Consider the following 25,508-nt stretch of genomic DNA (forward strand, 5'->3'; position numbering starts at 1 on the left):
CTAGCGTTTTATATGAGTTGAATCATTCAGTTAACAGAATTAAGGACAGATTTAGACCAAATAAATATTGTAGGTGACGTGTCAGGTAAAGACTTGAGAGTCTTAGACTCTTAGTCCTGAAGTAACTACATCCCTGCAACAGTAGGAAGGCAGAAAATATGCACTGTTGGCATAAAGCCAAGGTACAATCCAGTTCTCTGATACTGAAAAAATCTGGAAAGCTGAAAAAAAACCTTTTCTTTTATGATTTTTAAGTTGTCTTTCTTAGTGCAAATCACTTTTGCATCAGTTAGATATTTCTCATGATGATCACCTTATCATGCTAGCTGTAGCAACATATTTACATCCTCCTGTCGATCCAACTCAACACATCAACTCAGTAAATTTCCAGCATATAAATTATAATTCAGGTAAGCATGCATCCACAGAATCAGTACTTAAACACCAATATAGTCAATGAACTAATTTAGCATCTTTGAAAAAGTAGAAAAACCTAAATATAGTCAATTTGGTTCTAAAGGAGTATTTTTAGTTCATCACTATTCCAAGATGACAATACATTTGACCGACTCTTAGCCAAACAGTGGATGCATTGCTCCTCTTCCCAGATACCTAGTTCCCCTTCTTGTAAGTAAATTCGTTTATTTACTCATCAGGAAAATTTTTAAGGCAGATAAACTATCCAAAAAGAGTGAATAACATATCAAAACTAATAATTACATCTTTCATCCCAAAACTTTACCTCTAGCTTTCAACTCATCAATAGTAATTCTCCCTTAAAGGCATCATAACAAGAGGACACATGTGGCTTATGATTTGCTCAGTAGTATATTGAGAGTGTACGGTGGTGTTGCAGAGATGGACATTGGACCCCAAAAGACCAGAGCCAAAGATCCAGTTCCACACTGAGCACCTGGAAGAGGGTGAAAAAGCATTCAGTGGGTGTGAAAGAATTTAAAAGAGGGAAAATAATAATAGGAAGAACTATAACAAAAGATAGAAGCGCTGAGAAGAGAAATTGAAGTCTTCCATGTGTTAATAGGTGCAAGCTGAAATACTATAAATAACCCATAGTGCTATTAAAAACAAGAGATTGAAGACAGACCTAATATTGAATATGTGAATAAATTCATGCAAATATACAATACATACTTCCTGAATCTGTTATTCTGATTGTTTTTCCTTGCAATTCAGTACCTTAGAATCAATTGGTTTTCTGCTCTACAATTCCATTTTGAGATTTGACTCTTTATTCCAGTGATGTGATCACACTGCTCTCATATTTTTTTTCTATAAATACCAACAAGAAGGCAACAACAATAAATCTCTATAAAAAGAGGGAAGGGAAAGAAACAGCAACAGAAACAAGAAGAAGATGATACGTACAACAAACCACACCCAATGCAAGTCTTCTTATCCTATCTAATTAATTGGATGTGCTCATCTGTGGACTAAATAAGGTTTCATTGACCTGCGTCCCTATTATATGGTTCAGCCAATCAAGTATAAACTAATGAACATGGTTGTTGCTATGCCAATTGGTCGAATACTATGCTTCTATACATCTAATAGTTGTCATGGCACCTAAGCAATGCCAAGTCAGGGCCAGGAGTAAAACTGACATTATATAAAATTGTAAACAGTGAAAATGTTAAATAGTTGAGTGTTAAGAGTTTATTGGTGTCATAGGGGTGTTTTTGTCGTTAAGTTTATGTTTCTGTCCTTGTGTGTAATTTACACATCAGTTTATGTCTCTTGTCCTTTATTGTAATTTCTACATTCTATTAGAGATTATTCCAGTTCTCTCTAATCGTGGGGTGTTATTCTCTCCTCTTCTACTTGTACTTTTCTTCTTCCTTTCTTACATGTGCATGTACCGATTTCAAGTTCTAATACTGTCATATGATATCAGAGCATTGATTTCAGTACTTGTTCCCTCTTTCATCTTTGTTGAGTGCTTATTAGAGTTTTTCGCTATCTTGTTGTGTGCAGGCACTTATGCTGTTTTTTGTTTGATAGAACCCTAGATTTTGAACATGCACAACTAGGGTTTCTTCAAGTACTACTGTTGTGGTTACTAGAGGAGTGGTGGTCTGCGTTTTATGAAGAAAAAGTCCACTTGATGATGCTTCTCTGTGCTAGGGTTTGCTGTTTTGTAACCTGCACAACAGATTTTTCTCCATGCGCATGAGGGTTTGACCTTCATATGGTATTCTTTGGTTCTGTTGATATATTCTCCTCCTCCAATAAGTCAAGAATATCAGTGTGAGTAAAGTATTAAGGACTGATCATATTCTTCCTGTGTTGTATATCAGATTTCCCCTGTTCTAGCAAAACCCTAATTTTTCGGGAGATTTTTGAAGAACTCTATTTCTCGTGGTTGATCATTGTGAAATTTGGGGTCATATTCTCTCTATATTGGAGTGTCTTTGATCAAAATTTCAGATCTAACCGACAGCACTAACCCTATGCAATTTTAAGGTTTCTATACCCTGCGGCTTGGTGTTTCTGGTGTGTTTGGCTGCTGTTTTGGCCTCCCTTGGTTCTGTTTTGGTATTCTTTCCTGCTGGCTATCAGTATTGATTGTGCATTATGACATGAGTGTTATTTCCTTGGTTATCAAGTATTGATCTCTGTGGCTGGTTGCTTCTGAGTTCTTCTATGTGAGGTGGTATTGCTGAATATTGTATTATGGCCGATTCTACACCTCTTACAAACAATGTCAATATCCAAATCACGTCTATAATTTACGGTGCTTCAAATTATCTTCTATAGGCTCAGGCCGTCAAGGTATATATCACTGCCAAAAGAAATATGAATTATCTGACTTCTTTTCCACCTGCTGCAACCTCACCTGAATATAAGGAGCGGATGACAGAGAATGCTACATTGCTTTGTTAGCTGTGGAATGGTATGGAGCCTTCTGTGGCTACCAATGCCATGTTTCACACCAAAGCCAAGGCCCAAGGGTGTCTAGGATGATCTCAAGCAGAGTTATTCTCAAGGAGAGTGTCTTTGGTAATATGACATCTGGAATTGAACAGGTAAGTCTTATTTACAACAGCATATCCAAATGAGTTCTTAGATTTTTCTTGGTATTGGGGTGATTCACAACAGGAAAGGTCTTAATTTGTCTTAGACAAAGTATGTTCTTGACCTTCTTAATGAGACGGAGATGTTTGATTGTAAGCCTATAGATACTCCTACGGATCCTCATGTAAAATTTGGAGCTTCTGATGATGAGAAGTTTGTAGACAAACATCAGTATAGGAGGTTATTCAGCAAACTCATTTATCTTACTGTTACCAGACCTAATATACCTTTTGTCATTGATGTGATTAGTCAATTTATGGAGAAGCCTAAGCAGGCTCATTAGGAGGCAGCATATCGTATCTTGAGGCATCTTAAAGGTGCTAAAGGAAAAGGATTTGTCATTGTCATGGTCACACAAATATCATTGGTTATTCTGATGCAGATTGGGCTGGTGCCGATGGTGATCAGTGATCTACTACAGGTTATTGTACGTCTGTAAGAGGTAATCTTGTTACATGAAGAAGTAAAAGGCAAACTACGGTAGCTCAATCTAGTGTTGAGGTTGAGTACAGAGCTATGGCTCATACCGTAGCTGAATTAATGCAGCTAAAATCCTTTGTTCAAGATCTTGGTTTTCCGGTCAGTAAGCCTATGGAAATGTTCTATAATAATTAGGTATCCATTTATAATCCTAGTAATCTTGTCTTCTACGAGAGAACCTGATGTAGATAAATCACTTGGGGCTTATTTTAGTGGAAATAAGCTTTGAGTTGGGTTATGTAGGTGTTGGGCTTTTGATCCCATGGGTTTATTTTGATTGGCTAATTTAATGGGCCTAAAATATGGGTAGAAAATAGGAAAACGGGATTTACTTCCATAATTTAGTTAGAGTCTAATTTTGAGTTTGTTTTCTTTATTATTTCACTTTCCTAGTCAATTTAGGTTACCTTATTAGGTAAGGATAGGGTTAGGCCTTTCCTTTTTAGTGCCTAAGTCTATTTTTGAGTCTTCTACATAAGTTGTAAGGGAGGCCAGCATTGCACACGAATTTGATTAATAAAATTTTGGCTTTAGTCTTTCCAAAAATCCTGAGATAGGTTGGGTGAGATGCTCAGGCTAAGATTGTCATTCCCTTCCCCCATCCCCTTCCATCGGTTCTTGATTCAAAATCCTAATTGAGTTTAAGTAATGTAGTTCTAGATAGGGTAAAGCCCTACTAGAAGCCAAGTAAAATCAAGTTCTGATCGAGTGTGCTGTTTGGGGCAGATTTGGGGTTGTTTAGGGCAAATTTAGGGTTTAGGCTAGGGTTAGGGGTGAATGTGATATATGGTAATGATCAGCAGGTCTAGGGGATTATTTTGTTATAAAAATATTGAGATTTAGATGAGTTTAAAATTCCTGCAGAATTAGGGTTAGGGCTTGGGTGTTAGGTTTCAGGTTCTAGGGTGAAACTTAGAGTTTTGGATGGGGGTTTGAGGTTGGGTTTTAGATGATCAGATTGGGTTCAAACTAGGATCGAGTATAGGGGTTGGAATAGGGATGATATGCCTGAAATCTGAGAGGAATTGGGTGAGGGAATAGGGCTGGACAGAACTTAGATTGAACTAGGGTTTATGAAACTAAAACAGAAATTAAAGGAGGATCGAATGGGGAAGGAGAAGGAATGGAAAACAGAATTTAAATTCAAACTTACCACAGGATTCCACCGGTAGCAGCTTGAACAAAGAAGGATAGAGCCACCTTCAAAGAGAGAACCTCCCAGCCGTCACGGCGTAAGGAGTCATAGGAAGTCCACCTGTCTTTCTTCCTTGATAGATCCACAAGGCAACACTCTAAGGAGCAGGTGTCACGCCCCCATCCCAGACAAGGAATAAAATACATTATAAGGGGTGACTAGGACAACGCTTGTCATCCTATTAAGCTGCCAGGATCACTGACACAGTGTCCCAACGCATACGCATAACTAATATTAAAATAATATAATATCGAGTGCGGAAAGGAAAATATTACATTCCAAATGATCGGTAGTTTTCGGAGCGTATAAAATCAATAATTACAAGATGATCAAAGCCTAGATGATAAATACCGTAGTTAATCCATTTTTCATTACCATCTAATAATGATTAACAAGGGTATAACATAAATGTTTTTACATGGGCCTACGCCCTAAAATAAACAAAAGGGGAACAAGTCCCAAGAATTCTCACGGCCCGTAGCGCAATCGTCACAAGGACACCCGTTGCCATGTTCCTCTAACACGACTTCCGGCTCCTCCGTACTGCATCATAATCTAAAAATTGTGTACACGAGGGGTTAGCTCTCCACCGAGCCAGTGAGGGGATGGGGATGCACAAACACACACCACATAGTCCGATGATGCATGCATATGTTAAGTAAATTTTCCACCTAACATCACAACTAAGTCGAGGTATATGCATCGTGACAACTCGGGAGACATGGGTCACTTAACTTATCGCCACAATGAAACCTCAATTGTCACGTGGGACCCACGCCGATCGAAGCCTCAAGACCACTCGTGGCGGACCACGATAACCAATACTACACGATGGCCTCTCCCACCTCCAGAGAATCCGGTTGCGATTACCCAACACCTAAACCCCTGTTGGTAAGGGTCGTAGCATAAGGGTGTGAAATCCTAGCCACAATATACTACATGCAGTCCTATCGTCCCGAGAGGTAATCGGCGCATCAACTTTTCATCCGGTTTAGTGCCGGTTACCAGCCACGGCACGCGCATCTGATTCAACATGACATTCAACATAATTTCTTCATAAATATATATATTATCCGGGGTTTGGCACTGCACCCACTTGCACCGAGACCCATCAAAGTAAAGCATCTCCAATTAACATCATAACATTCATATATAAAAGTATGCAATATGCGCAAGCATGCTTAATAATTTATAATGATGACATAATATACAATGCAATAATAATATCAAGCCCAAACAACCAAACCCACTCACTATTTGTGTTATGTCCCGATGTTATGAGTTGTCGCCGCAATCAAGTAACACGTCACAAGATGAAAACTTTAAACCTAAATAAAGAGTGTAAATAGGGTTAATTAAGTAAAGGGACGGATCCCCAAAAGGTCTCCCATAAATCATTTAAGTATAAGGTTTGAAGTGAAGTGGTTGCGGTATGGTTTCACGCCCCTGCAACACATGTAAATCCTAGGAAACCGGGGTTCGGGACGAGTTTTAGTCAAGGTCGGATGCGGATGTGGTTTGTAAAATCGAAACCGAGTGTAAATCCGACCTTCAGGGCTCAGGACAATTTTGGTCAAGGTCGGATGCGAGATGTGGTTTTAAAACGAAACCGAGTGTAAATCCGACCTTCAAGAATCCTTCTCGGGAAGGTAATTTGGGGTGGTTTCTTGCAGTGCGAAACCACATGTAAATCCTAGCTAACCAGGGGCTTAGGATAGTTTTAGTCAAGGTCGGATGCGAGATGTGGTTTGAAAACTGAATCCGAGTGTAAAACCACATACCTGCAGAACCGAAAATTGAAGGGTTTCTCACTGGGATTCATTTTTCAAGGGGTTTAAAGGTAGGGAGGCTTCAAGAAAGCTTCCTCCTAGGTCCATTAGGGTTCTAAGACCTCATTAGGTCCATGTAATCCCCGTGGATTTAAGAGAAAACAAAGAGAACCTAAATTAGGACATAATATGTTGAAAACCTTAAATTTCTTAAATGGAAAGAGATTACTTAGGCTTAGGGCTTGTAATGGAGTGAAATAACTCCACCATAGTCTAGGTTTAGAGGTTCCATCGATTCCTTAGGTTCCAAGAGAACCCTAGATCGAATTTCTCCCATTTCCCAAACCCCAAAACCCAAAATAGAAGAAAAGAGATGGGATTGAATGGCTTACCTACCCCAAGGTAGAAGGCTCCATGTTGAGGCTCCAAGAAATGATCTTCAAACCTCCAACCAAGATTCTCCACCCTTCTTCCTCCTTTTCTCCTTCCTTCTTTCTTCTTTCTCCTTTCTCTCCTCTTTCTCTCTTCCACGATTTAGGCTAGATGGGAGAAGAAATGAAAATGAATCCTTCTCCTCCCCCTTTTGCCTTATTTATAGAAAATGGGCTTGGGTCCTTTAAGTTAAATGGGTCAAAAATTAAATGGGTGGATCAAGATAAATGGGTCATTAGGCGAATGGATAGTTTAAGTTAAATGGGTCAAGAGGGCTTAATGGGTTGACCCTGGTCTTATTTAGGGTAAAGGAATGGGTTAACCCATCTTTGGGTCAAATAGAGTTAAATGGGCCTGCCCACAACCTTAATTAGGGAAAAGCCCATTCTTAGATGGGTTCATAAGAGATGGGTATAAGTCCCCAATGTACTTCCTAAAGGACGTGGGACCCGAACTTAAATTATTCCCTTCTCTCATTGAAATAGCTCGAGCGGTTGGCCTGGACCAGCCGAGGTTACCAACGGAAGAATAATTAATAAGACTTGAGGCTAGAACTTACTTTTCCATTGCTGGTGTGTCAATGGTAAGCCCGTATCACGATCGATAATTTGTAATGGGTTTGACCACGTGAGAACAACTCACCAAGACGCGGGCGTGATAACTACACGTCACGGGAAGAAATAATAATTAATTATGATCCGGGTGCGGGTATAACATGCTCCCCACCTTACAAGAAATTTCGTCCCCGAAATTTGAGGCAAGTGGTCTCAGTGAGAAGGGTGTTGGATAACATCCCAAGTCACCCACATCTTGAACTAAGTCAAAGGTCGGGTCAAGATGAGGGCGGTGCCTACGTGGCACGCCAAGTCGGAGTTCCACAATTCTCTTTTCCTTACAGGGTCACATTACCACGGGGTGTGGTTCACAATAACCCTAAAAACAGGTTCCAACTACTAAGTTAAGTCTCAAGGAACAGAGTTCCTAAATCTTCCGGATCGGTGATACCATTCTAGCCTTCACTACTCGGCGTCTTGGGTTACGAGGATTTAACCTGTCCATGTCCCAACATAGGGTTCACATTCGAAGGCTTTCACATCTAGTTGTCTCATTACCTAACCCAACTTTAGAATGATTTGGAATATTGATGGAATCTCCTATTGTTCACTCCCAAGACGGAGGAACGCATTTGGTGATCCATTACCCCATTCATATCTCGTCGTTGGAGAAGGTTTTGTTACATCCTTCGCTTTTAGCTTTCACAACCTTTAAACCTATAACACAATTATCCCACAGAAAGAGTCCACATCAGTCCTCTTTCGAGAACCAACAACCTTTACTAGCTTTTGTCCAAGTCAACTCTTTGCAGTCTCCATAATTTAACCTATCCGGTCATTAAATTCATTCTTCATTACCCTAAGGTTTGGTCAACCAAGGTCGGGCACCAACTAGTTACACAAAGAAGGTCGATGTAAGGTCATACTTGTAGTACCTGAGAATCACTCTAGTCACACAAGTCCAAGGTTCTAAGGGATATCTATATATATTTATCACACCAATATGTGGCATAGATTCAATAATTACATTCAATCCCTGGACGACATATTTGTCATTCTCAAGTCAATCCACTGCAACAAGAAGTTCTCAGTGCACGGTTCACTAAGTCCTTTTTTTTTTTTTTTTTTTTTTTTTGGAAAGTCAAATCACGGTGTAGGACTTTTCTATGAGTCTAAACAAGGTTTGGATGGACCAAGTAAAGTTCAAATAGAGTCGTCACTAGCTTGAGGTGTTATGAATGACTTCCAAATACACGTGACCTTCATGGCTTACTCAAATAAACCGATCTATTACTTTCCTTTCCTACGCACCCATTGAGGGTCTCTACCCGTATAGGTTTAGGTTTCTCTATCCATAAGGTTCGGGTCTTTAAATTCATAGGATCGAAGGTCTTTATCCTCAAAGGTAACTCTTCTTCCTTTATGTAAGAGAGGAGTCACGGCGGTTACCAATGCCGCTACTTTTTATTAGCCGCCCAATCGGGTACAAGTCCTAACCTCTTTCAATTCAAGGTATTGACTAGACTTAGGTGGTTCCCACAAATGGGTCACACAACGGGGTGTCCGATCAGGGTATGTGGCATAATCATCACATATAAGTGTAGTCAAAGGTCTCCAAAACAAGCTAAAAATCCTAAAAGAAATCGGGTGGACTCACGAGCGGTGTCAGACTCTGGGTCCGTTCGTGGCTCCTCTGCGAAAATAGGGAGAGCGGACTAATGGGCGGATGTGGAATGCGAATCCGTTCGTTTGTCAATCTCAAAAGTCTCAATGGCGAGAGGGTTTAAGTCAAACGGATATACGGACGGATGCTGAGTGTGGATCCGTTCGTTGATCCGCATAGATTTATAATGATAATTTCAAGTTTTATGCAGAGCGGATTCACGATAAGTGGATTCGCTCATTCGCTCATTCGAGAAATTTAACATAATAGAGCCGCGAGTTTTAAAACTCACTTTTGGCTCCAAAGAAAGGAACATAACCGCAGGAGAAAAAGCTCTACGGGGACTTCCGTTCAAGCTTCCTCGGGTGGTTTTCTTGTAATCTTAAGCCTCAAGGTTTAACTCTCACTTGTTCAAGATATGGCTTTCTTTCCATTCCTACTTTCTCTTTTCTTGGATTTGGGATGAATCATTTTAAGTTGTGATCATGTCTTGACTTTGCTTGTAATACCATGACCATGTACACCAAATCCATGTCAAACCGATTGGAACTAGGGTTTTGGGTGTAAATCAAGTCCTATTTGATCGATGGCACTAAGTTGTTGGATCCTTGTTTGATTATTGCATCTTTTATAAACTTTCAAGTCTTTGCAAGCATTTTAGAGATTATCACTATCTTGTCATGTCTAGTTGAATTTTACTTGGATTATGCCCAGGTTTTGGTTGTGGTAAAGTCCTCAATTCACAATATTGTGAAGAAACTCTTCAAGTTCAAATCTAATTCTTTTACATGCCATAAATTCTCATAGAAAATTATCACATTGTCTTATCTTCAAGCATATTCTCTTGTATACATGATCGTTGATAAAAATCCTTAGAATCTTTCCTCTCTTCCTCAAATAAATAATTCTTGTCTCTTGTTGAGGTATTCTCATCCAATAGCTTGCTTGTTTGATATTGGTTGGGATGTAAAGTCGCCAAAAGTATATGTTGTTCACATTGATCTCATTATTCACGTCCACGCACTAGGGATTTCACACGGATTTTACATGTGCATTGATCTTATTCATTTCTCTTCACTCCAAACATCTTCCTCTGGTTATCATGTCTCATTTCCCTTATATGCTCTTTGTCACAATACCATTTCCACATCTTGTATACATTTCACTTCTATACTTTTATTTGTCAAGCATAAAGCTTAAGTTAGGGGTAAGATATGCCACAAGAGGGGCGAGGGAAACATCAAATAGAGGTAATAAAAGCCTAACATAGGTTGGTTCATCAAGACAAGCAAGAAAACCCTTTTCGGCTTGGGTGGTTTTAGGTGTGGTTTCGATGAAGTTGCGACCACGGGTAAATCCGAGCTTTTGAATCAAATTTTGTTCTCGAAATTCATGGATTCTCGGTCGATTTCACAAATTGAATCCACAGTGAAACCGCATGGCCCAAAATTAAAATTTTAAAACCCGTGACTTAGAGGTTTATTTTTCTCCTTCAAACACTGACTCTAAAGCTCCAGGAGAAACCCCAAAACATAATTTAGGTTTTGAAAACTTGGGGTTTTGCTTTCTTTTGCTCATAGGGCTGTTCACAATCTAATCTTAACCATTTTCTCACCATAAGCAACCTATACAAGGGCTTGCATACGATCTTGGCATCTAACTTCAAGGATTTAGGTTGGATTTTGGAAAAATCAAAACCTACTCAAATTTTCCTCTTCTCTTTTGCTACGTATGAATCGGTCTTACTAGATAGGGCTTAGTTTACATCCTTTGAGTGGTCACAAGCCAACTTTACTTGTTTCTCAAGATTCAAACTTCCAATCACAAAATCTAAAAATTTTCTTTAAAGTTTATAGCATGTTTCAAGATCAAATAAGTCCATATTTTGCTCGAACTCACTTTTTGCATAAAGCATTACTTTCAGGCATATTATGACCATGAATCTTCATTATTTATCATGTCATTCATATAATGGTCATGCCTTCCCTTTTTCCCAACTTCTTAGATCACAATTGGATAAAATCAGAATTTTCTAGCCTAAGAATCCTGCCGTAATTTAATTTGCTTTGAAAGGAAAATCGAGGGCTAGGTTTTGAACTTTACAACCTTACATTGATCATCTACTTAGGCCTTAGCATTCAAGGTACTAATTTGCTATCAATCTTAGCTTTTGGCAGGTTAAAACAATCAACGGCTCCAAGAACACGGCGTGCTGTGTTGAACAAGTTGCACCAACCGCCCTAGATCCACTATGGTTTCAAAAGATAGAGGACCCGAGCTTTACCCGCACTACTTCGCTTTAAAAAAATATAGTGGAAGGGCGGGATGTAGTGTTGGATGATCTCAAAGCTTCCATGGTGGGGCGGAGATTCGAGGCATGGGGTGGACCAACATTCTCAACCTTCCCGAACCATACTACCTACAACTCATTTACCATTCTATACAAACCGACACCGAGAACCCAGGCATACGTAATTATCAGGTGTTTACGTGTGTCAAGGGGGTTCCTATAGCCTTCATCGCAGACATTGGGCCGACGTGCTATCAACGTGTCCATCGTGAGGAGCAAGGACCTATTGTTCACTTAGAAAGAATCCCTATACCTTAACTGTCCGGGAGGTATCGACATCTTCGATGGCCATCAGCGGCTGAACCTCGCGAGCGCGTGGGATGGCTTCGATGAGGTCACGAAGCAACTCTTCGACCTGACTCGACGCCTGAGGGTATCGAGAGAGGGGTAGGTAACATCGACACCTTTTCGTCGCGCGCGGCAAATGGCGCAAATGACCAAATTTCATGCTTTCTCTCAACAAATTGAAGTTATCCCGGATCGCTTCTTTAGTTCTTATCTTAGGATGACCAATTTGGAACTTTTTAAAAATGGTAGACTTGATATTTAATCGAGATGACAGAATCAAATGTTTTGATTTGGAGCATGATGAGATCCCTGCATTTCGAGTTGAGAAAGACACGTTATGCCGGCGGAGAATGCGGAACAATCGTGGTGTTTAGATAAGTATCTTTTGATTGAGCGGGATAGAATCATATGTCTTTGTTGGAATAGATGAAATCATGAATGTTGAAATGGGAAGGATATGATCGCCTCCCAGAAGATTTGGAACGATTGAATATTTGTAATTAATCTTATATGTATCTCTATGTATTTGCTTACTTCTTTCTTTGTTTAAATCATTATTGATAATTATGCTTGGTTATAATTGGTTCATCATTGTTTATGAATTTTAACATATAGTTACTCATTTATGACCTACTTAAGGCTCAACCAAGCAAATTTCAAAGTTGTAGCTTAACGACTATGGTTAAGTCTAAGTGCCGTATTTGCTTATTATCTTTAAGTTCTTGTTTCACCACAATCAGTCTTCTCCTATGTTTGCACTGATCATTTATGTTCTTGAAGATTTTTAGTTTAGAACCTAATTGTGGAGAGTAAATCAAGAGTCCGCGAGATCGTGGTCGGTCGCAGAGCATCATTGCTCTCGATACCTCTGTCACGCCCCATCCCGCATAAGGATAAAATACATTATAAGGGTGATTAGACAACGCTTGTCATCCTATTAAGCCGCCAGGATCATCGACACGGTGTCCCAACGCATGTGATCATAACTAATATTAAAATAATATAATATCAGAGGCGGAAAGGAAAATATTACATTCCAAATGATCGTAGTTTTGCGGAGCGTATAAAATCAATAATTACAAGATGATCAAAGCTAGATGATAAATCGTAGTTAATCCATTTTTCATTACCATCTAATAATGATTAACAAGGGTATAACAAGAATGTTTTTACGGGCCTCACGCCCTAAAATAAACAAAAGGGAACAAGTCCCAAGAATTCTCACTACCGTAGCGCAATCGTCACAAGGACACCCGTTGCCATGTTCCTCTAACACGACTTCCGGCTCCTCCGCACTGCATCATAATCTAAAAATTGTGTACACGAGGGGGTTAGCTCTCCATTGAGCAGACAGGGATGGGGATGCACAAACACACATCACATAGTCCAATGATGCGTACGATATGTTAAGTAAATTTTCCACCTAACATCGCAACTAAGTCGCAGGTATATGCCATCGCGACAACTCGGGAGACACGTGGGTCACTTAACTTATCGCCACAATGAAACCTCATTGTCACGTGGGACCTACGCCGATCGAAGCCTCCAAGACCACTCACGTGCCGCGGCACTCGATAACCAATACTACCACGACCGGCCTCTCCCACCTCCAGCGAATCCGGTGCAATGCGATTACCCAACACCTAAACCCTGTTGGTAAGGGTCGTAGCATAAGGGTGTGAAATCCTAGCCACAATATACTACGTGCAGGTCTATCGTCCAGAGAGGTAATCGGCGCATCAACTTTTCATCCGGTTTAGTGCGGTTACACAAGACGACGGCGCATCTGATTCAACATGACATTCAACATAATTTCTTCATAAATATATATATTATCCGGGGTTTTTGCACCCACCTAAGCACCGAGACCCATCAAAGTAAAGCATCTCAATTAACATCATAACATTCATATATAAAAGTATGCGATATGCAAGCATGCTTAATAATTTATAATGATGACATAATATACAATCTGATAATAATATCAAGCCCAAACAACCAAACCCACTCATTATTTGTGTTATGTCCCGATGTTATGAGTTACGCTGAATCAAGTAACACGTCGCAAGATGAAAACTTTAAACCTAAATAAAGAGTGTAAATAGGGTTAATTAAGTAAAGGGACGGATCCCCAAAAGGTCTCCCATAAATCATTTAAGTATAAGGTTTGAAGTGAAGTGGTTGCAGGTGTGGTTTCACCCCAAAGTGCAGACCACATGTAAATCCTAGGAAACCGGGGTTCGGGACAGTTTTAGTCAAGGTCGGATGCGGATGTGGTTTGGCCGAAACCGAGTGTAAATCCGACCTTCAGGGCTCAGGACAATTTTGGTCAAGGTCGGATGCGAGATGTGGTTTTAAAACCGAAACCCAAGTGTAAATCCGACCTGCGAGAATCCTTCTCGGGAAGGTAATTTCAGGGTGGTTTCTTGCAGTGCGAAACCACATGTAAATCCTAGCTAACCAGGGGCTTAGGATAGTTTTAGTCAAGGTCGGATGCGAGATGTGGTTTTAAAACCGAATCCGAGTGTAAAACCACATACCGCAGAACCGAAAATTGAAGGGTTTCACTGGGATTCATTTTTCAAGGGGTTTAAAGGTAGGAGGCTTAAAGCTTCCTCCCAGGTCCATTAGGGTTCTAAGACCTCATTAGGTCCATGTAATCCCGTGGATTTAAGAGAAAACAAAGAGAACCTAAATTAGGACATAATATGTTGAAAACCTTAAATTTCTTAAATGGAAAGAGATTACTTAGGCTTAGGGCTTGTAATGGAGTGAAATAACTCCACCGTAGTCTAGGTTTAGAGGTTCCATCGATTCCTTAGGTTCCAAGAGAACCCTAGGTCGAATTTCTCCCATTTCCCAAACCCCAAACCCAAAATAGAAGAAAAGAGATGGGATTGAATGGCTTACCCACCCTGAGGTAGAAGGCTCCATGTTGAGGCTCCGAGAAATGATCTTGAGCCTCGACCAAGATTCTCCACCCTTCTTCCTCCTTTTCTCCTTCCTTCTTTCTTCTTTCTCCTTTCTCTCCTCTTTCTCTCTTCCACGATTTAGGTAGATGGGAGAAGAAATGAAAATGAATCCTTCTCCTCCCCCTTTTGTCTTATTTATAGAAAATGGGCTTGGGTCCTTTAAGTTAAATGGGTCAAAAATTAAATGGGTGGATCAAGATAAATGGGTCATTAGGCGAATGGATAGTTTAAGTTAAATGGGTCGAGAGGGCTTAATGGGTTGACCCGTGGTCTTATTTAGAGTAAAGGAATGGGTTAACCCATCTTTGGGTCAAATAGAGTTAAATGGGCTGCCACAACCTTAATTAGGGAAAAGCCCATTCTTAGATGGGTTCATAAGAGATGGGTATAAGTCCCCAATGTACTTCCTAAAGGTCGTGGGACCCGAACTTAAATTATTCCCTTCTCTCATGAAATAGCTCGGCGGTTCAAGCCCGGACCAGCTGAGGTTACCAACGGAAGAATAATTAATAAGACTTGAGGCTAGAACTTACTTTTCCATTGCCGTGCGGTGTGTCGATGGTAAGCCCGTATCATGATCAATAATTTGAATCGGGTTTGACCACCGGTGAAACAACTCATTAAAGACGTGGCGATGATAACCACACGTCAACGGGGAAGAAATAATAATTAATTATGATCCGGGGTGCGGGTATAACAGCAGGAGCAGCAGCAGCAGCAATCGGCAGCCAGCAAACAGTCTTTTCTTTTCAAAAATTCAATTGTGGGAGAGCCTCCACGATTTTATTTATTTATAATAAGGCCTTAGGTCAATTCCTAATACAATCTAACTACCTCCTCACTTAAAATCATGGAAGGAACCTAATTAAAACAAAGTTACTAATTTAAAACCCTGAAAAGACTTAGTTACCCCTATTAACTTAAATTAAAAGATTATAACTTAAAACTACTGGTTTAAAAGAAGATTTCATACTAGCCAATAGGATTTAAGAACCTATTAGCCAATAGGAACACTTCACTTAAATTAAACCAATTGGATGCAACCAATTTAAACCGGTTCAATTTAAAAAACAGAAAATAAACTAAGTATGGAAAATGCAAGCAAAATAAACCTAACCTATGGCTCCCTACTTAAGCCCTAAGTTCATGACTTCTTCTTCTTCCTACTTGGAGCTGCATCATTAAGAGTGCTACAAGCTGCTGGGATTTCTTTCAACTGATTGTCACATCGATTTCTTGAAGATTATTACATCAAGATCATTGCTACTTCAACAGGTTACAAATTTGTGGTTTTTTTATTTGTTACTTCAACCAAGGAAATTGTTCCCTCATTTGAGTTTCCATTGTTCTCTTGTTTCCTTATTCTCACTTCCATTGTTCTCTTGTTTCTCTTATTCTTACCATAGTTGTCGCCATGGCGTCCTGGCGCTGGAGAGGGTTGCATGGCGACCTACGCCATGGCAACCCTCTTTGATTTCTTCGTCCTATCTCTCTTTCCCTCTTCGATTTCTTCTTCCCTCTTCAATTTCTTCTTTCCCTCTTCAATTTCTTTCGATTTCTTCTTTCCCTCTTCGATTTCTTCTTCCTGTCTTCTTTCCCTCTTCGATTTCTGAATTTTCTTCTTAAAACTTGAGAAACAATAGAGAAAAAATAAAACATGGCTTGAGTATACATCTATTAACACATTAAAAATAGAGAAAATAAAAAATAAAACATGGTCGACATGCTCGCCATGGCAACGCCATGGCGGGCGACATGTCGATATATCGACGTGACACCCCTCCACCGACTTGGATCGCCATGACGCCGTGACAACTATGATTCTTACTTCCCATTGTTCTCTTGGTTCCCTCATATGATTTTTTTTGTTTCCATTGCTCTCTTTCTTGTTCTTTGGAGATTTTCTTTTTGATCCTGCCTGGGATTAGACCTATTCAGGTTCTAGTCTTACATTAGAACCAAAACATATTGAAGTGGACTGTCATTTTGTCCGGGATGCAATGATGAAGAAATTGATTTCTACTCCCTTTGTGAACTCTGGTGATCAACTTGGAGACTTATTTACCAAGGGCTTGTTTCGAACTGTGTTTCTCCAAGGGTGTTCCAAGCTGGGCATGGGTGACATCTATACTCTAGCTTGAGGGGGAATGTCAAGAGTTTATCGGTGTCGCATGGGTATTTTTATCATTAAGTATATGTTTCTGTCCTTGTGTGTAGTTTTCACCTAAGTTTATGTCTCGTCTTTTATTGTAATTTCTATATCATATTAATGTTCTAAAAGGTTCCCCACCCACAGTTAGAGATTATTCCAGTACCCTCTAATTGTGGGGTGTTATTCTCTCTGTTAGAATATCAGATTATTACAACCAGATTAGGAAAAACATAAAAAGAAGAAGAGAAACACACAAGCTCAAAGGTGGGAGAGAGCCTGCGGCTAGAACAGAATGTTCTACCACAGGTCTATCCCTCTCTATTAATAATAAAACCCAAAATAAAGCATTGGACCACACTGCCGTTACACCTACTTGACTTTACATAAGCTTAAAGAACTAATAGAAAAGTGAATGTAAAGACTAAATTACCCCTAGATCCTGATGGTAAAACTTCAACACTCTCCACTCTCTCCTCTTCTACTACTACTTTGCTTCTTCCTTTATTATGTGCACAGGTACTGATTTCAAGTTCTACTACAGTCACATTAAGATTTAGAACATGTGGAGGGCCCAAGACTGGGCGTTTAGGTCTGGGTGCCTTGATAGATTAGGCAGTTGGTAGCCTTGGGCCCTTGAGCATCAAAGAATGCCTTGTGACCTAGGCGGCACCATGACAACTCGCCTAGGCAATGCATTGACAATTCTGATACCAGATTTAATCTAATGAAGTAGCATTCTAAACATACGAAAACACATTTCCATGTAAGTATTTAAGTAACTGAGTGGAAACGGCTCGTTTAAAAAAGAAAGTACAAGAATAAGGATCAAGCAGGGAGTGTAAGATACCTCAGGCATGTTTTTCTATCAACTCCTTTTGCTTTTTGGTATGTTGGATGGCCAGGAATGCCTAACATTCTTCTGAAGTTAATTTGGGTTATGGTGGTTCCTACAAAATAGTTCTTTTTATGCTGTGCTGCCAAAGACTATGATTGACCATTAGCTACCTAATTTCCAAAGGATTTTACCTTCCTAGTGTCTGTCTGTGCTGTTTGGTTCCCACTGAATCTCTATCCAATCCTTTTATCGACTTTCCTTTCACATTTGCAATTTGAGGTGTTCACTTTCAGGAATGGGAATGAATTGGGGTCATGCCTTTACCTTTTTCTGGGCCCATTCTGGTTGGGGAGCAGAGATTTTCAATAACAGTGGGAAAGATTTGGGCTCTTATCACGTGTTGTCTTCTTATGGAGTGTTTAATTAGAAAGGAACCAAAAGGCCTTAGGAATAATCATGCCAACCCAGCATATAGGATTAGTAACAAAGCTACAAAGTTGATTTCTTGGGCTTCTAGTTGTAAAGAGTTCTCATATATTGTCTGTAGCTTTTATTAGAATAGCCTAGATGTTTTTTGTGTAGGTTCCAGTTGGTTTGTATACCCATTCTCTTTGAAGCCCTGTATAAGTTTTGGGGCCCTTCCCTTTTTTGATAAAAATTTTGACGTACCAACAAAAAATAGAAGAGGAAGAAAGGAAAAATTTACCTTTTTTCCAGATTTTATTTCAATCAATTCCCTCATTTTCTCCACGGCATAGACAGAGCAAGCCCGTAGCTCTACTTCTTCCTCACTTCCTGAACCAATTTCACTGTTAGATTCAATAGTACTGGCCAGGGCTGAACTATATCTCAACACACCAAGATTCCTAAGCACAGCTGGAACAATATAATCTGCAAAGATGGTAACCGCGCCTATATCATTGAATTCACCATATCCTTGACCCTTGAAAGCACCCCATAAATCTGCTGCAAATATCTGTGCTCGCTTGTACAGGAAAACCTGGCGACCTTTGTACACTGAATGATCTCGAAAACCTACAACAACAGAATTGCATGAAATTGGAAAACTGATATACAGGTTGCCTATGAACAAAATTTTCAGGATTCACATAACATTGATCAGATTTCTTCCTTCCAGCCAACATATTCTTTAGGGAAAAATTGATGTATTTATGTCACGATCATGGAAATATTTCATCCTCTTGCTGAAGAAACATCATAACCATTGCTAAATTTACAACATTTCAACTTCTTTATGAACAGCAACCTTATATGGAGAACAGATAACCCTATAGAAAAACAGGTTTAATTGAAGCACAATCGTGACTAACAGCATCTTGAAGCACATAAAATAAGGGATACCAGGAAAATGACGTGTTATGAGGGCAACAAGATATACAGCGGACTTTCCACACGACTCCACAAGATTGGCTGCTTTACCCCCGAAGTTCCTCTCCAGTTCCTGTCCAACCTGGATTAGCAAAGGGATGAACATTAATGCCATTAACATCATGACCTGAGAGATCTTAACTTGGATTTTGTGATAACGCCAAGGAATAAGAACCACAGTGAGCAAATCCAAACAGAACAAGAGTGAAAGGTCTGGCAGAGCATTAAGAAAATCAAAAAGAAAAATATATAAAAAAAAAAAAAGGGAACCAGAAAACATGAGGGATAAAAATCTCCAAAGAGAAAAAGGGATGGGAATGTCTAAAAATCCAGAGAGATAATGATAGAAATTTTTACCTCATGCAGCAAGCGGATGCGTTCATCCTCCAAAGGAAGTGGACGAGGCCATTTCAACAACTCACGAAGTTGAGGACCTGATAAGAAATAATAACAAAATTCACTTTTCTAATGGAAGGATGGAAGTCAAATTTCTTTTCAGAAGCAACTGGAGTGTTATAAATCACAAAAAGCTTTATACTTTTTTACTAATATCCAACAAACACTGAACATTTATCGTATCAGAAAGGAGATTAAGAACAATTAAGGTTCAAAGCAAAAATACCAGTGTATTTCTGTAAACGATCAGCATCAAACACTGATTTGTCATTTTGCAGAGCTGCCTTCAGCCCAGAAGCCAAATTATCATAATTCAAATCCTTATCTGCTAAATATAAGCAACAGGTTGGTAGTCAGAAAGTTTAAATAATCAAATAAAGCACAAAGTGGCTGGTGAAAAATAATCCAATGTTTTTTTTTTTTTAAAAGTAGTTGATGAATGATAGTATCTTGTGGGGTGGGGGTGGAAGGTGGAGGCTGTAATTGAATAGGTTACTCCTTACTGGCAAAATCATGCCAAGTCCAATAGCAATCTCAAGCAATGAAAACATCAAGATCGACATATCAATTAATTCAAACATTAATAGCTGGACTACAATTGCATGTCACTAGCTGGTATTCCATCTTTAAGTGTATTTGAACCTCTTCCAAAATAGCCTGAAACTCCCAATGTCTATTTAAACACTAGCATTGTATAGAAGCAAATACATCAGAAATCTATCATAAGGAAAGTTACGCATAGTTTTGCCAAAATATACTCCCAAATAACTCTAATGTATGATAAGGTAGTCAAATTTCAAGTACTGGGTAAATTCTGCCCTACACAGATAAAGCACCTTGTTGATTTTCATCCATTTGTAAGCATAAGCTAGTATGCATTTATATAGACTGCAATCTCAAGCGACGGGTTTAAAGATCCCTTTCCAACTAAATCACAGATAAGTGTTGGCATGCAATAGAGAACTAAATATTGGCTCATAAGATTCTAAAGTTTATTCCGAAAGTAGCTGAGAACTTCACGTCACAATCTAAGACAGTTGTCCACAATAGTCCATGCAAACAAACCACCTCTACAAAAGAAACAGGCCATCTCCAATGCATCTAAATTTTTCCAGCACAAGGATGAGATGCACCATATTCAAAAATATGTCAACAACCACAAATAGGGAATGAACTCATTGTAAAGTTCAAGCAAATCTCAAAGTCCATGCATAAAAATATCTGTTTTTCTTCTGCCCTTCAACTGACAAAAGTATAATCATTCCATCAATTATCAGTTTAGCAATACCTCTCTTTAAACCTAGCCAATGTAATCAGTCCTAAATTATTGCATTGATGTTAAACTTTGCAAAATTTCCAGTGTCTTCCAGAATTAACTCCAAAATAACATACTGCCAGACATGAGTATTAAAAAGAGACCACTGTCCGTCGTATATAAAATGAAGTTGTACGTCGAATTGTTGGATTGCTCCTCCATTGTCAAATCTTCACTAATCTGACAGAACTCCAGCTCCTTGTCACTTCCATACTTCCACTTCAGCTGCTTACAATCAATCATCTCTATGGATATGATGTCAGACATGTAGTAGATGGTTCCCTTGACTCAAAGAACTTAATTATTGCATTGATGAGATCCTTTGCAAAATTCCACTATCTTCCAGAATGCAACTCCAAAATAACATACTGCCAGACATGAGTATTAAAAAGACGCCACTGTCCATCGTATATAACATGAAGTTGTACTTCGAACTGTTGGACTGCTCCTCCATTGTCAAAATCTTCATTAATCTGGCAGAACTCCAGCTCCTTGTCACTTTCATACTCCCACTCCTGCTGCTTACAATCAGTCACCTCTATTTATATGATGTCAGACCTGTAGTAGATGGTTCTGTTGCCTCAAAAAACCAGCAACTTATTTCAGTCCTACCTTATGCTTCATGATGAAAGAAGCATGAATGTGCAATCCTCAATCTCACTAGCCATCTGTAAGGCTGGGACCATATGATCTGCCATAGTGCTGCTGCGGGTCAGCACAGAGCACAGTGGCTGGACTTGCCTTCATAGTTCAAGATCTCGGTGAGATCTCGCTTAACTCAATCTCGTAGGATCTTGAGACGAACGCCATACGATACACAAATATGTCATTATCTCGCTCGAGATCTCGAGCTATTTCTCGTTTTGGTTTGACTCGGCAGAATCATAAAGCTCATAATACACCATAACTCAACGAGGTCTCGACTCCTCTCCCTGTCTCGCCTCGTGAAGGAGAAACTCCATCTTTGGGTCATTTTTTTATTTCTTTTGGCAAATCACACCTCCAACACCTTATCAAAGCTTGATTCATTGAAGATTGAAGCTGCTAATCTCCTCAAGCTGCATCTCAAGAACCTAAGGTAACTATTCATCTCAAAAACTATATTTTCATAGAAACATGATCTAAACTTGTAGACTACCAACTTAGGGTCCGTAGTTAAAGTAACATTTTGGGTTTGAATTGTGGAACCAATACTTGAGGGGTCTACTAGTAGAGCTTAACGACTGATATAGGGGCTGGTATCATTTGAGGAAGTGAAAGAACTGAAAGAACTGCAACAAAGATGCAAATATAGCTAGTTGTACTGATTAATGAAAGTACTGGTACAGAATATGGTTTAGTTAGGCTGTGGTTTATCAGAAGCAATTCATGATATGGGTTATGTCTAGGGAGAAGGGAGAAAAAGTAAAGTGAAGTATATCTTGCACCAACCACGAGAATCGAAATATCCAACCGAAAGCTTAAACCATTAGGTGGAGAGGCCCAATTGGCATATGAAGTCATCCAAGGTCTCAGAGTTAGCTGACTTGGATTATTCCCAACACTCCCCCCTCATATGGTGTCCCTCTTTTTGGGTGGCACATGTGGCCCCTCTTTTGGGTGGTTGTATATGGATGTAACATTAACCCGGTGACTCTAATACCATATTGAAATATCCAACCCAAAAGCTTAAGCTATTAGGGGAGAAAGTGAGAAACTCAACTGGTATATGAATTATGAAGTCATCCAACGTGTTAGAGTTAGTTGATGTCGATTATTCCTAAGGAGAGAAAAATTGATGATAATGAATGGTGGAGAAGTCACACCTACCAGTTTTTGAATGAGTTCCACCTTCAAAAAAAGTTTTAGATTCACATCAAGGTACCCAAACCAGAAATACAGAAGAGTTCATCTATTCCTTATCTCAATGAACAATTACTTGGAGTGTCCAGAGAAGTGAAAAATATACTTCTTGGAAACCTCCCAACTTAGTATTTTAGTACTATCATATATCACCACTCTTATACCTTGTACATCATGTAAAGATCCTAAGCCAAACCATGCGAATATTCATCAACATATTTTGTAGATATAGTAAAGATTAAGGAGTAGAACTGTTAAGAGGCTCTGAGAGAATATCCTTCAAGCCTATTTTTTTAATCATTCCATCAGGCCCAATCCTAGAAAGAACATTTTAAATACCACCACCGTTCCTCCAGTTTTCTTTCTTCCTTTTTCTTTTTGAGTGAGTGGGGAATGAGGAACCTTATAGAAAAGAGGAAAATCTGATGACGGAAATTTCCACACCCCATTGTCAATTATTTTGACAGCTCACTGGAACAGAAAAAAAAAATATGTGACTTTCATCCAGCTAGAGAGCATGAAAGTACAAATGAATCTAACCTGTTTAGAACATGCAATCCAAGATGAATAATGATAACCAAAACATTGAGCAAAATATATCAACTCATCTTGTAGGAATGCATTCAAAAAACACAAGGATATCCAATTTATCCAAATGGAAAAAAAATAAAAAAAGATTAATGCATTTGTTTAGGTCCTAGTATTTCCAATTTCATTTATTGTAGATCGTAATCTCAGCTGCATGAAGGAAGAAAAAACACACCTGGCCAGAAACAAAAATTCAATGCGTCCAAAACAAACAGGTACTGAACGGTGAGAGGCCCATTATCGAAATAGTGAATCCCTTCAAAATCCCACTGGACTTTTGGAATCGAACCTTGAATCGTCTCCACTGCTTTCTCGAGTCCTAATTAAATGACAAACATAACGCAAAAAGCCATAAGCAATTTTGTCTGATTGACACCAAAACGCGGAATGCAACAACACATTAATGCATAATGCAATAAGATGTTACCGTAATTCTCTTCTCGCTGAAATACTTAGAGAGAAGAGGGGGAGGGGAAACATTGTTTTTAAGACAAATACTTGTATTCTTGTTTTTGACGATATGAATGTAAAGCAATGTTTCAGGGGGACATTCCTGAAACTGTTTTCTTCTTTCTTTCCCTCGTTTTCAAGAAGAACGTGTGAGAAGAGATAAACCTGTTGAATCGACGACGACATGAGTTGAACGACCAGCGACCCAAGCCGAGCTCACCCTAACCTCTTCCATGGCGTTCTGTGAATCCGAGTTTCCGCGCGCTCTCTCTCTCTCTCTCTGTATCAGCGTGTGTGTGTGTGTGTGTGTGTGTTTGTTTGTTTTCTGATACAAGCGATATGGACTACTGCGGTCCTACATAAACCCTAAAAAATCTAAAATGGCGGCCAATGGAAACGAAACATCAGAGAAGCAAATATGAACCAGAATTTTCTACATTTGTCATTCGAAGTTTCCCGCTTTTTATTCGTTTTGCGTCCCACGTTTAACATACTCGGAGTCTCGACTAATAACCACCAGAACGGCTATCTCTTTGTGATACATGTATATATATATATATTACCCTCAGAAGTTGTGTAATAACCAAATTGCCATTCTAACGTGAATGCTAATCCCAGGCGATCCTAAAGTGACCGACGGCGCAGATTGCAGCCGAACCGTGGACCCAAACTTTCGTTAAGCAATCGCAATCAATAACTTCTTATCGGTGAACAGCTGCTTCGTCAGTAGGTCGGTGGCTTGCCATTTGAGTGCATGTCCACGGTTATCATGAATTGAGGTATCGGATACGGATTGGCCGATACAGATCACAATTACTTTGGTTTCTAGTCGAATTTTTCAACAACAACAAAATTATTTTGTAAATTGTTTCTAAGATTTTATATTTTTATTATAAATTTATTTCTTATTTTATCCATTATTTCATTAGAAGTGGGTATTTTCCATTTATTTTCCTTTCTTTTTATTAATTTTTTTTATTGATCCAAGCCGATACAGAGACCGATCTCTAAAATTAATACTTTTTCACCCATACACACCGATCTAGATCGGTAGCAACGAAGATCAATACCGCTACTATTACCAATACCTCAATCACTTAGTAGGATAGACCCCCACAAAAAAATCTTACCGATCTTGCATTGGTTTTTGTTTATGAAAATCATTAAAATATCGAAAACCAATAAGATCAACCCAACCATTTGGACCAAAACCAACATAATGACAAAAAGAACCCTACATTGTGTTCTTTTGATATATAAAAATGGAGATATGACCGACAACATACCGATAAGGGACCACTAAAAAAGATTGATATCGCATTGATAGCTGCAGGTTTCAATTTTGTCTTTGAAGATTGGAGCCATTAGACGCCCAAAAAGAAGCCATACAAGACCCACGATGAGGCAGGTAGGGTCCAAAGGGGTCACACTTTTCATTGAAAAGCAATTAAGTTAGTATAGAATAATTTTGTAACATATATGTCCCAAGCACCTGAGCACCCTCCAGAGAAAGCAATACCAACAACCAGAGCAAGTCCTGGATCAACGGAAAATTATCTCCTCTAGTTCCTTACCTTGATCAGTTCTCCCAGTACCTATAATAATGGGGGTAGATCCCACATGGATAGAGCGTTCGAGCAAGGGTAAGGTATCCCATATAATAATCATAACTAGTACATTTGAAGATATAATATGGTATCCAACATCAAATTTTTATCACCTCAAGTACGGTGCACCTCTTTTTT

At 39.2% G+C, this 25,508-nt stretch overlaps 1 protein-coding gene across 1 annotated transcript; it reads right to left on the reverse strand.

The window, feature by feature from the left end:
* Positions 1–450: 450 nt before the first annotated feature.
* Positions 451–24,290, reverse strand: LOC122657493 (queuosine salvage protein-like). Its single transcript, XM_043852209.1, has 8 exons — positions 24,188–24,290; positions 23,929–24,029; positions 23,489–23,632; positions 19,795–19,893; positions 19,530–19,606; positions 19,146–19,254; positions 18,490–18,818; positions 451–913 (listed from the first exon to the last, which is right to left on the reverse strand). The coding sequence occupies exons 2-8, from the start codon at positions 23,996–23,998 to the stop codon at positions 821–823; spliced, it is 921 nt and encodes a 306-aa protein (XP_043708144.1). The 5' UTR covers positions 23,999–24,029; positions 24,188–24,290; the 3' UTR covers positions 451–820.
* Positions 24,291–25,508: the final 1,218 nt, after the last annotated feature.

Source organism: Telopea speciosissima, chromosome 4 (assembly GCF_018873765.1).
Source record: "Telopea speciosissima isolate NSW1024214 ecotype Mountain lineage chromosome 4, Tspe_v1, whole genome shotgun sequence".
Classification (NCBI taxonomy): domain Eukaryota; kingdom Viridiplantae; phylum Streptophyta; class Magnoliopsida; order Proteales; family Proteaceae; genus Telopea; species Telopea speciosissima.

Excerpts from the sequence above, each read along its gene's own strand:
- LOC122657493 (XM_043852209.1), bottom strand. The coding sequence starts at position 23,998 with ATGGAAGAGGTTAGGGTGAGCTCGGCTTGGGTCGCTGGTCGTTCAACT. Across the intron at positions 23,633-23,928 it reads TGTCGTCGTCGATTCAACAG|GACTCGAGAAAGCAGTGGAG; the intron begins GTTTATCTCTTC and ends TCATTTAATTAG. Across the intron at positions 18,819-19,145 it reads CATAACACGTCATTTTCCTG|GTTTTCGAGATCATTCAGTG; the intron begins GTATCCCTTATT and ends CTGTTGTTGTAG.